General features: G+C 24.8%; 1 protein-coding gene across 1 annotated transcript in view; it reads left to right on the top strand.

Moving 5' to 3' along the window:
- The first annotated feature begins 6,992 nt into the window (after nucleotides 1-6,992).
- LOC116005830 (protein FAR1-RELATED SEQUENCE 5-like) overlaps nucleotides 6,993-14,792 on the top strand; it is a 10,111-nt gene continuing 2,311 nt past the window's right edge. The window contains exons 1-2 of the mRNA XM_031246068.1: nucleotides 6,993-7,743; nucleotides 7,927-9,289. Coding sequence (XP_031101928.1) covers nucleotides 6,993-7,743; nucleotides 7,927-9,289 — 2,114 coding nt within the window. The remainder of the gene's footprint in view (nucleotides 7,744-7,926; nucleotides 9,290-14,792) is intronic.

The raw sequence follows: 14,792 nt of genomic DNA, 5'->3' as shown, positions 1-14,792 counted from the left end.
TTAAAACTTTAGGTGCGTGGTTTGTGTGCTTAAGGTGCGTGGTTTTTGTTCTTGAAGTGCTTTATTTGTGTGCTTAAAGTGCATGATTTGTGTGCTTAAAGTGCGTGATTTGTGTACTTAAAATGCGCCTTTTAATGTTTAAGGTGCGTCTTTTCGAGTTAACCGCACAGGAGCATGTTCCCACACTAGAACTCATCCATATATATATATATATATATATAAATTTCCCTCCCACCCACTCACCTGAAATTAGGGGTGGGCATTTCGGGTTTTGATTTTTTTTTTCCGGTTTCGATTTTTCGGTTTTAAAAAATTTAAACCATTCGGTTTAACATTAGAGTTCGGTTCGGTTTCGGTTCGATTTGAAATGGTTCGGTTTCGATTCGGGTTTAATTCGGTTCGGTTTAAGTCTCCAAATTTCAGCGTTTCCTAATTTTCCGAATATACTATCACATTATCCATATCCGAAATCTAAACATTATATAACAAAATAGTAATTCAAAGTCCAAAGATACAACTAAGTACTAATTGTGATGTAAAGAACAATTGCAACAAACAAAAGTGAAAAGTAGAGAACAATTTATAAAGAAATCAAATAAAAAATTTAACAGATATCCGTGAGAATAGGAATTAAACAACTGAGCATGCATCAAGGGACTTAGATTTACTTCTTTATTATTATTTTTATTGTTTTTCTTGTTGTTATTATTATTATTATTATTATTATTGTTGTTGTTGTTGTTGTTGTTGTTATTGTTATTATTATTAAAACCTAACAAAGTTCGGTTCGGTTCGGTTCGATTTTTACTAAATCATTCGGTTCGGTTCGGTTTTGTAGTAGTAGTTTGGTATGGATCGGTTTGGTTTGGTTCAGCTCGGTTCGGATAAACTGAATCGAAATGCCCACCCTTACCTTAAATCCGTCCTAACATAACTTATAATAATTGAGTGTCATGAATTGAGACTCCACTAATTTATTATCAAAGACTAAATCATCAAATGAAAAACGTCATGTCAAGAGGGAGATTTGGAGGGGTAGGTAGCATTACTCATATATAGTCTGACTAAAAATTGACCAAAGTCCATGTTAAATTTTATATTGTATTTTTTTAATACACAACATATTCATAGTATATGTTCAACATTATGCCAACTGTAATTAGGATGAGGTTCGAACGCCTTCCTTATGGAAATCAATGAGTAAGTTAAGATAATAAATAGTTTGTTCATTAACAAAATATTCGGTTGCTAAAGTTTACACTGATTGAATGAAAGGTATTTAGGAAAATTAAATGATATAATAGAGGGTAAAGTATGAAAAATTAAAAAAAATGCTAAAATCAAAATAATATGAACCATTCATTTCAATAAACAATTAGATCAATAATTTTTAGTTACCGTTATTCGCTTAACTTTATTGACTCTTATTATATTATAATATTATTATATATTATTAGATTAGATTTAATTGATTCCTTAATATATTTTTACAACTTGATAATAAAACCATAATTAGTACTAGTACTTGTAGTCCATATGAGATACACCACTCATTACTCACTCTTTTATAATAAAAAAACAACTAGTGTTTTACCCGTGCTATGCACGGAAAAATTTTTGTTATTATGAGTTTAAATAAAAAAATTTTAAAAATATAAATATATTAAAATGTACAATATAATAATATAGTTGAATTTTCATATATTTGGTCAAATATCGATTATCATAACATACAAAATTAAAATTTTGTATGATCGATATAATCTCTAGTCATGTACATATTTATATAAATTTATAGAGAAAAATTTACATAATTAAATTAAATTATTCCTAATCTTATTTCATATATACTATAATTCTAACAATATGAATAATAACTAAGAAAATTATACTTAGAAATTAAAAAAAAATGTAAATTTTAAATTTTGTATATGTGATTTTAAACTCTAATCAGACGCATTTTCTTGTATGATTGTGTAATACAGTGTATATACAAATAATATTTACTAATATGTATATATGCAAATTCTATAATATAATTTATATAATTATAATTTATATTGATATATTATAATTAAATTTAGAAATTAAAAAATAATATTATAATTTTGTATGATTAATATAATGCACAAGTATATGTATGTGTGCATTTTTAAAATATAAATATTTATGAATACACATTTTGTTAATTTAATAATTTTATTTTTAATTATATTTTATATTTTATTAATTTTAATTAAGAAAATTACATTTACAAATTAAAAGAATTTAATTTTTTTTAAACTTTATATGGATTAATGTAGTCCCTAACTATATTACATATTTAGACAAATTTTAAATATTTTTGAATTTTTAATTAAGAGTATGAGTTTAAACATATTTTAAAATAATTTTTTTAATAAGTAACCATTGTAGTAATTAACGTGTATAATTATGCCAAAAATCACAATTCTATAAAAAAAATGTGTATATATTTTCATATTGTACAAAATACTATAAATATAATATATGTCTACATAAATGGATAAAAAGAGAAATTGATAAAAAAAAATTTATTATATAGATATTGATAAATATTATACAATTTTTTTCCTTGGATGAAAAAACATTCTTATTTAAAATTTTTACATTGATATCTGAGTTTTGTTTCAAATTCTACTTTGGTGATATTTTAAACTTTGAGTAACACTTGTGTGAAATCGTCTCACGGGTCTCAATTCGTAAGACGAGTTAGATCTTTGATTAATGGATCAAATATTTGATTAATGGGTTGGATCTTTGACCTCGTTAATTAAAGATCCGACCCGTCTCACAGATTCAGACCATGAGACGGTCACATACAAGTTTTTGCCTTGAACTTTTGTTTGTTATAATAAATAGTAATAGATGTCTGGAAACCATTTAGTTTTGTTTTTAAATATGTTCTAACCCCTAAATGCAGTGCAATCAAAACATCTCTAGATCTTCATTTAAATAATAGGTCCACAATAGACTTTGTAGTTCAATATTTGTAGATCTATGATGTGTTTTTAACTAATTTATTGAAAATTTATTTCTTTTATTTCTATTATCTCTTATTCTTCTTCATTTTAAATTGATAGATCTCGAGATGATACATCATTATTAAATATGTGAATTTCAATTAATTTAATAACATTATCATTATTAAATATGTGAATTTCAATTAATTTAATAACATTATATTTAAATGTGATGTGAATTTCAATTAATTTAATAACATTATATTTAAATGTGAGACATTTACTCAATAACATTATATTCTTTTCAAACTCCGCAAATGTAAGTTAGTTCAATTAATTCATTTTTATGTTAGTTTTTATTCAGTTATGTTATTAGTGTAAATTATTTTTTTTGGGCTCATAATATTTAAATAATAACTATTATTTTAGATTTGTAAATTTTTATAATTTATGGTATTTGTGTACATCATTTGTACTACAAAACTATGCAATAATACTTATATTTGTTATTAGTATAATGCTAAAATCATAATAATGATATATTTTAGTTTTCACATTTTTAAACATTGTAAACCAACATCATTTATGTAGGAATAAATTTATATATAGTAGTAATAATATTGTAGTTATTTTTAAAAGTTAGATGATGTAAACAAATTGACATGCAACAATTTTTTTTGGGTGAACTTTTGACATGCAACAATGATTCAATATGTACATATGTATTATAGTTATTATTTTCTCTTTTTAGCAATATAAATAAATAAATATATATATATATATATATATATATATATATATATATATATATANATATATATATATATATATATATATATATATATATATATATATATATAAATCCCATTAAATTATTTTAATTTTAACAATTTCAATTAAAATTCAAAAAATAAAACAATGAAATTAAAAATATCTATAGTACAAAAATACTAAATTGAATAGAAGATTTCAATTTTATCTTACTAGAATAAATTAAATTTCACATATCTATTTTGATTTAGAATTTTTTTTAATAGAATATATATTTTTCTTTTTTATAAATTCTATTACCATTAAATTACCATATTATTCTAATAAGATAAAATTGAAATCTTCTATTCAATTTAGTATTTTTTTTATTATAGATATTTTTAATTTCATTTGTTTTATTTTTTAAATTTTAATTAAAAATCGTTAAAATTAAAAGAATAATTTGATTCGAATATATATATATATATATATATATATATATATATATATATATATGGCTAAAAAGAGAACAAAAATAATAATTATAATATATATATACATATTGAATCATCTTTAATAACTCTAAAAAGAATAGAGATATATATATATTTAGCAATATAATTATGGAAAATAGAATTACAAATAACAATGAGATTTATTTTTGTTTTATTTTGCACCTTACTTTTATGCGCATGAAAAGTTTTCAAAAGAATTATTTCAACTGTCATAGGAAATTAGGTTGATTTAATATAATTTTATGTTAATTTAATACATTAAAATAAAAATATCAATATAGGTGTTGTTTAAAAATTTTTAATTAGAACTTTTTAGTGATATATTTTTCATATACTCATTTTATTTGTATATAAAAAAAACTGAACTTAAGTTGAAAAAGAATATATTGAGTATTAGTTTAAGAGTACCTTAACAGGGTGTTTGGTTGGATGGAATTTAAATTCCATTCCCACTTAATTCTCAAGGCAACTAAATTCGTTCGTTTGGTTGGAGGGAATTAGAATCCCATGCCCCCCTTGGAATTTCAATTCCATGGATTTTAGGAATAAAAAAGATACCTGAGACAAAATTACCCTTTTCTTTTTTAACCTAAAAAATTGATGTCTGACCTTCTCTTTTTTAACCTAAAATCTTTATATGCAGAAATTTTGAAAGTAAATTTTGAGTTGCCTAAACTTTGAAAAGCACATTATGTACATCTTGGGTCCTAGATTAATTTTGATGTATGTTGAACTTATGAAGCTTAACATTTGATGAAGTATTTGCATGCAAATTAATTACAATATATCTAGTTCAAGAGATACGGTAGATGAGTGGTATTTGAATTTAAAATGTTATATTTTTTGTGTACTTGTCATTTAATATTTAATAATAATAATAATAATAATAATAATAATAATAATAATAATAATAATAATGGGCATTTTGGACTTTATACTACTTATTCCCTTTCAATTCCCATGTATACCAAACATTGAAATTAAAATTCCTAGTAATTTTATTCTCTCCAACCAAACACTGGAATTTAAACTCCACTTTATTTCCACATTATTCTTTTCCCATGGAATTGCAATTCCTTTCCCACCTAATTCCTTTCCTCCAACCAAACAGCCTGTAAAAGTAGACCATGATTCATGTTATAATAAATATTTAAGTAATCATTACTATGAATTAAATTATATATAACATTTTTGTTATTATTTAATTAGGTAAAAAATGACAGAAGTATTTTCTTCAGATGGACAGAAAAATGACACTTTTGTTTGTATATATATATATATATATATATATATATATATATATATATATATATATATATATTATTATGTAAGTCTATGTTAATTTTAATTATATATTGCAATAGTATTGTAAAAAAATCAATCTACAACATTATTTTAAAAATGAACCAATATTATATTGAAAATGAATATAATACAGTGATTTAATATAATTGTATGTTAATTTAATACATTAAAATAAAAATATCAATATAGGTGTTATTTAAAAGTTTTTAATTACAACTTTCTAGTGATATATTTTTTATATATTAATTTTGTTTGTATATACAAAAACTGAACTTAAGTTGAAAAAGGATATAGAAAGTATTAGTTTAGTGTACCTTAAAAGTAGACCATGATTCATGGTATAATAAATATTTTAGGTAATCATTACTATAAATTAAATTAACATACATTGCATTTTTGTAATTATTTAAGGATTAATATTTGATGCACCGCCGGTGTATAGATGCTATACATCGGCGGTGAATGACAAGGTGACACATCATTTTTTAAAAAAATCAATAATGACCGAGTCCTTTTTTGCAAAATACTTAAGACTTTATTGTATTAGGAAACTTTGTACTTCTTATTAACAAAATATATCACTTTCCTAAACATATTAATTACTTCTATTTTCCTATATCAATAATTACGTTATATATGTATATATAGTCATCTAATTTCCTATATCAATTTCCTAAATCTAACGTCACAAAAGTTCCTATATCAATTTCCTATATCAATTTCCTAAGACAAAAGCATACAAGTCACAAAAGTCATCTATCTAAACTACTGTGCATCTAACGTTTTATACATTTTTTTTTTGAAAATAACGTTTTATACATATAATTAAGGATTCTGTAATTTTAATTAACAAAATCATCTAATTTCCTATGTGTATCTAAAGTCCTAAATCTATTTAAACCCATAAACTCCTAAATTTAATTACAACCTTAGTCACTATTATAGACAATTGCAAGAATATATATTCATCAAAATCCAAATTTTATCTGTTATAAGAACTCAATCTGTCAATCTTCTTTCTGTGTAAGAATCTTTATCAGTACTCCATTACTAAAGCGTTCTCTTCGGTAAGTTATTTTTTTTATTTATTTTTATTATTCAAATTCTGTTGTAAAGTTATAATTCTTTTTTCTTTTAGTTTGTATGTAAAATTTAAAAAAAAAACTATACTTTTTAATATAAAGTGAAAAGGTTGAGTTTGTAACTTGATTTATAGGTTTTTGGGTCTTAAATTTTAAGAGTATAATATGTATAATTCTGTTAGTGGCTAAGAATGATGAACATTGTTATCACTATTTTATTTCATCTATCTTTTTTTTTTTTTTGTTCCTTTTACTATTTTGGTACTTGGTGACAATAGTCTTTTAACACCTTGATATATGTCCATATTCATGGTTTGTGTTCTAATCCGTTTAATTATATATTTCTTTACAGATTAATAATGGCTACTTTCCATGATAAAGATCATAATATAGTTGAAATTGAAGAAGATCATGGATTTGAAATTCCTACACACTTGAGTGAAAGCAATCATGATGAATTGGTGAATAATGGTGAATTTAATATAGGCGAGATTGAACAAGATGCCAGTGAGAATGTGAAGAGTGATGTGAATAATGCGACCATAGAGTTATGTATTGGAATGGAGTTTCAATCACTAGATGATGCTTTAATGTGCTATACTAATTATGCAAAACATGAAGGATTTGGAATTCGCAAAAGCCGCATACTAAAGTCTAGAAAGAATCAAATGGTTATTGGACAAGAGTTTGTTTGTTCAAAGGAAGGTTACCGTGCTAAAAAATATTTACAGCAGGACAATAGGAAAAAGCCTCCACCTGATGAAACACGCATGGGATGCAAAGCTATGATTTCTGTATCTAGAAAAGACGAAGCCAAATGGGTAATATCTAAATTTACTAGAGATCATAATCATGTGCTGGCTTCTCCTAGTAGTGCTCGATTTCATCGAGTTCATAGAAAGAGGACAAAATCTCAAGGGACTTTGATTGACGTGCTTGATGAATCTGGAATTCGTCCTAGTAAAATAATGTCTGTTTTGGTTACTGAATCTGGGGGAATAGATAGGGTTGGTTGCATTGAGCGAGATATTCAAAATTATTTAAGTAACAAAAGACAAAAGCAACTTGAGAAAGGAGATGCACAAGCAATGTTGAATTATTTCAAGGAGTGTCAATCTAAAAATCCAGGATTTTTTTATGCAATACAAATGGACACAGAAGGTCAATTAGCCAATTGTTTTTGGGTTGATTCTAGATCTAGAGTGGCTTATAAATTTTTTGGAGATGTTGTGACTTTTGACCCAACTTATTTGACAAATAGGTATAAAATGCCATTTGTTCCTTTCACTGGAGTCAATCACCATCACCAGTCTATTTTATTTGGTTGTGCTCTGTTATGGGATGAGACAGTGGAAACATTTGTTTGGCTATTGAATACTTGGTTAGGAGCAATGGATGGATGTCATCCAAAAACAATAATTATAGATCAAGATGCAGCTATAACTACTGCAATTGCAAGGGTCTTGCCAAATACTGCACATCATTTTTGCATGTGGCATATTGAGAAAAAATTTCCAGAAAATCTTAGTCATGTTTATCAAAAGTTTGATGATTTTAAGTTTCAATTTTCACATTGTATCCATAGGATATATATGCCTAGTGACTTTGAAGTAGAATGGGAAAAAATTCTTGACAAGTATGGTTTACGAGAAAATAGTTGGCTTGAGAAGTTGTATTCCATTCGTGAAAAATGGATTCCTGCTTATGTACGTACTAGTTTTTGTGCCGGAATGTCTACTACTCAAAGAAGTGAAAGTATGAATAAGTACTTTAAAGATTATATAAATGCTAATACACCAATAAGTAAGTTTGTTGTTCAATATGACAAGGCTCTTGATGCAAGGTACAATAAAGAAAGGGAGAAAACCTTCAAAACATTGAATTCAAAACCTATCTTAAAGACATTGTATCTAATGGAGGAAGAAGCTTCAAAGGTTTATACAAGAAAGATGTTTAGAATGTTTCAAGACGAATTGATTCATTCTCAGCAATTTGTTGCAGAAAAGTTTATTACTAATGAGCATGAGTCTGTATATAAGGTGCATGAGTTTGATAAAGAAAAACCAGAGTACATAGTGACATTCATGCGTTCGTCAACAACTATAGAGTGCTCATGTCACATGTTTGAATTTTTGGGCATCCTTTGTAGACACCAATTGATGGTTCTTCTCAAGAAAAATGTATATTCTTTACCTAAGCACTACATTTTACAAAGGTGGACAACAGATGCTAAAAAAGGAGAAATTAGAAGCACATCAAATGAAGAAGAGATGTGTGGTTACAATATGTGTTCAACAACATTGTTTAATAATATCATGGTTCACTCATTAGAACTTTCGGAAAAGGCTTCACGTTCAAAAAAACATTATGACACCACGATAGAAAGCTTGCAATGTTTATTCAAAAAGTTAGATGCATTGAAGATTGATGATGACATGACTAGTAGCACTGGCCGTTTGACAAGCATGATAAGTAATCAAGATGATGATAATAATAATGTACCAATGCGCGATCCTCCTCGTGTGACTACAAAAGGTCGTCCTCGGTCTATCAGAATGAAAGGAGCTTTAGAGCTTAAAAGTAATCGAGTTACATGTTCAACTTGTAAAAAGAAAGGGCACACCAAACGTACTTGTACACTGAAAAACAAAATATGGTATGTAATATGAACATATTTTATAATTCTATTTAAATTTTTTTATTTTTAAATATTAGTTTTGTTCATAATAATAATTCTCATTAATCTCTTATTGTAAAATTTAATTGCAGATGGACAACAATTGCCAATTGAGACAAATGAAAAGAACTGATTTTGATGAGAACAATGAAGACATAAAGATATGTGACTCGTTTTATGTTTCATCGTCCTAGTTTGCAAATTTGAATTTTGTACGTTATTGGATATTGTTGTGTGGAGTATTAAATTCTAACTTTAATTAAGTTTTAAAATATAATTTGAGTATTACACAATATTTGATTAATTGTTGATTTTTTACATTATAGTCTCTAATAGTGACTAAGGTTGTAATTAAATTTAGGAGTTTATGAGTTTAGATAGATTTAGGACTTTAGATAGATATAGGAAATTAGATGATTTTGTTAATTAAAATTAAAGAATCCTTAATTATATGTATAAAATGTTAGATGCACAGTAGTTTAGATAGATGACTTTTGTGACTTGTATGCTTTTGTCTTAGGAAATTGATATAGGAACTTTTGTGACGTTAGATTTAGGAAATTGATATAGGAAATTAGATGACTATATATACATATATAACGTAATTATTGATATAGGAAAATAGAAGTAATTAATATGTTTAGGAAAGTGATATATTTTGTTAATAAGAAGTATAAAGTTTCCTAATACAATAAAGTCTTAAGTATTTTGCAAAAAAGGACTCGGTCATTATTGATTTTTTTTAAAAATGATGTGTCACCTTGTCATTCACCGCCGGTGTATAGCATCTATACACCGGCGGTGCATCAAATATTAATCCATTATTTAATTAGGTAAAAATGATGATAATTTCAAATTTCAAAACAGAAGTATTTTCTTTCAAGATGGGCGGAAAAAACACTTATGTTTTAATATATATATATATATATATATATATATATATATATATAGTAATATTTTTTCGGAATACTATAATATACATCATATAGTAATTTGATTATTGGAATTTTTATTCTTTTTGAATATTATCATGAGAAAATTTAATTATGTACATTAACATAATATAATAATATTTTTTTGAAGACTATAATGGCTCTGTTTGACAGATCTTATTTAGGAGATTATAGCTTATTTTAAGCTACTAATAGGCTATAAGCTCTTTGGTAATGTTCCTAAAATAAGCTAGTAGCTTAAAATAAGAGCTTATTTTTGAACGCTACCTAAAGTAGCGTTTCAAAATAAGCTAGTAGCTTCTTAACTTTTTTTTTTCCATCTTTAACCTTATTATTTTAAAGAAATGACATCATTTACCCTTCCCAATTAAAACATTTTTGACTTTTCCTCTTCAATATGTTTGATTGTAATTTCAATTTGACATTTGTGTTTGAACATTGATTTTTTTATGAACTAATCTTATGAATTATAAACATTTTGTTTTACTTTATATGTTTTCAAATATATGTTCTTACTTTATATTTTATTAAAATATATTGATTTCACTATTTTATAATGTAATATATAAACAAACCTATTTAAATTTAAAACTATTTAAATTGTATGAAGATGTCCTTTTTAGTGTTTTTACATTTATCAGCTTATCAACAACCTAATTTTACCAAACACTTTTAAGCATAACAGCTAGCTTAACAGCTCTTCAGATTTTAGCTTCGAGCTTATAGCTTTTCAGTTTTCAGCTACTTTTCAACTTTCAGCTACCTTTTCAGCTAGGTTTGCCAAACATAACCAATATACATCATATAGTAATTTGATTGTTAAATTTTTTTTAATATTATCATGAGAGAAATTTAATTGCGTATATTAACATAATATAATAATTTTTTTTGAATACTATAATATACATCATATAGTAATTTGATTGTTTACGAATATAAAATAAAAAAAATACGCAAGATTAAAATATTTTGAACCATTATTGAATTGCATGGTATATTATCATGAGAGGAATTTAATTACATACATTAACATAATATTGTAATATTTTTTAATACTATAATATACATCATATAGTAATTTGATTGTTGGAATTTTTACTTTTTTTAATATTATCATGAGAGGAATTTAATTACGCACATTAACATAATATAGTAATATTTTTTTAATAATATAATATACATCATATAGTAATTTGATTGTTGGAATTTTTTTTTTGAATATTATCATGAAAGGAATTTAATTACTTACATTAACATAATATAGTTTTTTTTAAAAATATTATAATATACATCATATAGTAATTTGATTGTTTACGAATATAAAATAAAAAAATACGCAAGATTAAAATATTTTGAACCATATTTGAATTGCATGGTATATTATCATGAGAGGAATTTTTTTTTAATACATCATGAGAGGAATTTAATTACGTACATTAACATAATATAGTAATATTTTTTTTGAATACAATAATATATATCATATAGTAATTTGATTGTTGTAATTTTTTTTTTAATTTTATCATTAGAGGAATTTAATTACGTAAGTTAACATAATATAGTAATTATTTTTTTTTGGAATACTATAATATACATCATAGTAATTTGATTGTTGAAATTTTTATTTTTTTGAATATTATCATGAGAGGAATTTAATTACTTACATTAACATAATATAGTTTTTTTTTAATACTATAATATAGTAATTTGATTGTTTACGAATACAAAATAAAAAAAATACGTAAGATTAAAATATTTTGAACCATAATTGAATTGCATGGTATATTATCATGAGAGGAATTTTTTTTAATACATCGTGAGATGAATTTAATTACGTACATTAACATAATATAGTAATATTTTTTTTGAATACAATAATATACATTATATAGTAATTTGGTTGTTGGAATTTTTTTTTTGAATTTTATCATTAGAGGAATTTAATTACATACATTAACATAATATAGTAATATTTTTTTGGAATACTATAAAATGAGGCTCAAACCCACTCCCATCATCCATGTGGGAGTGTTAATCGGGACACCAAATGCCACTTGATCACAAGGTCTTTGGCATAGTATACATCATATCGTAATCTATATATATATATATATATATATATATATTAAAAATACGCAATGTTAAACTATTTTGTTTAAGGAATCCATACAGGAAATATTTCATTAATTTCTGTGTATAATAAGGAATTGAATCATATTTTGAATATTTTGTCAATTTTAGCCATAAATAAGGAATGATAAATGTTAGGAATATTTGTAATAAGATTTTGATGAGCCAAGAAATGTATTTTAGTTTGAAAAATTAGAAACCCAAAATTTTCGTAAGCTAATGTACCTAAAGAGTCAAAAGTCAACTTGGAAGAATTCTTGGAGAAGGAAGGAACTTGGTTCGAATCCGATGGAGGTTAAATTTAATTGGAGCACAAGGAGTAACAAACGGTTGAAGCAGTAGAGATGGTAGAAGACTTGTAAAGATGGTTAAGGGTCTCTATTTCGAATCCCCTAAGCCACGAAATTTTAGGAAATCAGAACTTCTCAGAATATTACTACTTATATATTATTTAGAAGCATAGTAAACAAAAGATTGAGCGGAGCATTGGATTTGAACTTGGCAAATAATCTAAGTGGTGCTACGTTCGAATCCCGGGAGAATTTATTTTGAGAAAAATTAATTCAGATGAAAATGCACATTGAAGACTGCAAAAATGCACATGGAAGATGCGAAAATTCATGAAGGAATATTACAAGGAAATAATACAAACACTAAGGACAAAAGAAGAATATTGGAAGTCANAATTTTTACTTTTTTTAATATTATCATGAGAGGAATTTAATTACGCACATTAACATAATATAGTAATATTTTTTTAATAATATAATATACATCATATAGTAATTTGATTGTTGGAATTTTTTTTTTGAATATTATCATGAAAGGAATTTAATTACTTACATTAACATAATATAGTTTTTTTTAAAAATATTATAATATACATCATATAGTAATTTGATTGTTTACGAATATAAAATAAAAAAATACGCAAGATTAAAATATTTTGAACCATATTTGAATTGCATGGTATATTATCATGAGAGGAATTTTTTTTTAATACATCATGAGAGGAATTTAATTACGTACATTAACATAATATAGTAATATTTTTTTTGAATACAATAATATATATCATATAGTAATTTGATTGTTGTAATTTTTTTTTTAATTTTATCATTAGAGGAATTTAATTACGTAAGTTAACATAATATAGTAATTATTTTTTTTTGGAATACTATAATATACATCATAGTAATTTGATTGTTGAAATTTTTATTTTTTTGAATATTATCATGAGAGGAATTTAATTACTTACATTAACATAATATAGTTTTTTTTTAATACTATAATATAGTAATTTGATTGTTTACGAATACAAAATAAAAAAAATACGTAAGATTAAAATATTTTGAACCATAATTGAATTGCATGGTATATTATCATGAGAGGAATTTTTTTTAATACATCGTGAGATGAATTTAATTACGTACATTAACATAATATAGTAATATTTTTTTTGAATACAATAATATACATTATATAGTAATTTGGTTGTTGGAATTTTTTTTTTGAATTTTATCATTAGAGGAATTTAATTACATACATTAACATAATATAGTAATATTTTTTTGGAATACTATAAAATGAGGCTCAAACCCACTCCCATCATCCATGTGGGAGTGTTAATCGGGACACCAAATGCCACTTGATCACAAGGTCTTTGGCATAGTATACATCATATCGTAATCTATATATATATATATATATATATATATATTAAAAATACGCAATGTTAAACTATTTTGTTTAAGGAATCCATACAGGAAATATTTCATTAATTTCTGTGTATAATAAGGAATTGAATCATATTTTGAATATTTTGTCAATTTTAGCCATAAATAAGGAATGATAAATGTTAGGAATATTTGTAATAAGATTTTGATGAGCCAAGAAATGTATTTTAGTTTGAAAAATTAGAAACCCAAAATTTTCGTAAGCTAATGTACCTAAAGAGTCAAAAGTCAACTTGGAAGAATTCTTGGAGAAGGAAGGAACTTGGTTCGAATCCGATGGAGGTTAAATTTAATTGGAGCACAAGGAGTAACAAACGGTTGAAGCAGTAGAGATGGTAGAAGACTTGTAAAGATGGTTAAGGGTCTCTATTTCGAATCCCCTAAGCCACGAAATTTTAGGAAATCAGAACTTCTCAGAATATTACTACTTATATATTATTTAGAAGCATAGTAAACAAAAGATTGAGCGGAGCATTGGATTTGAACTTGGCAAATAATCTAAGTGGTGCTACGTTCGAATCCCGGGAGAATTTATTTTGAGAAAAATTAATTCAGATGAAAATGCACATTGAAGACTGCAAAAATGCACATGGAAGATGCGAAAATTCATGAAGGAATATTACAAGGAAATAATACAAACACTAAGGACAAAAGAAGAATATT

This window comes from Ipomoea triloba, chromosome 15, assembly GCF_003576645.1.
Source record: "Ipomoea triloba cultivar NCNSP0323 chromosome 15, ASM357664v1".
Lineage (NCBI taxonomy): Eukaryota > Viridiplantae > Streptophyta > Magnoliopsida > Solanales > Convolvulaceae > Ipomoea > Ipomoea triloba.
Note: the sequence above shows the minus strand (reverse complement) of the source record. Positions and strands in the feature narration are given on the sequence as shown.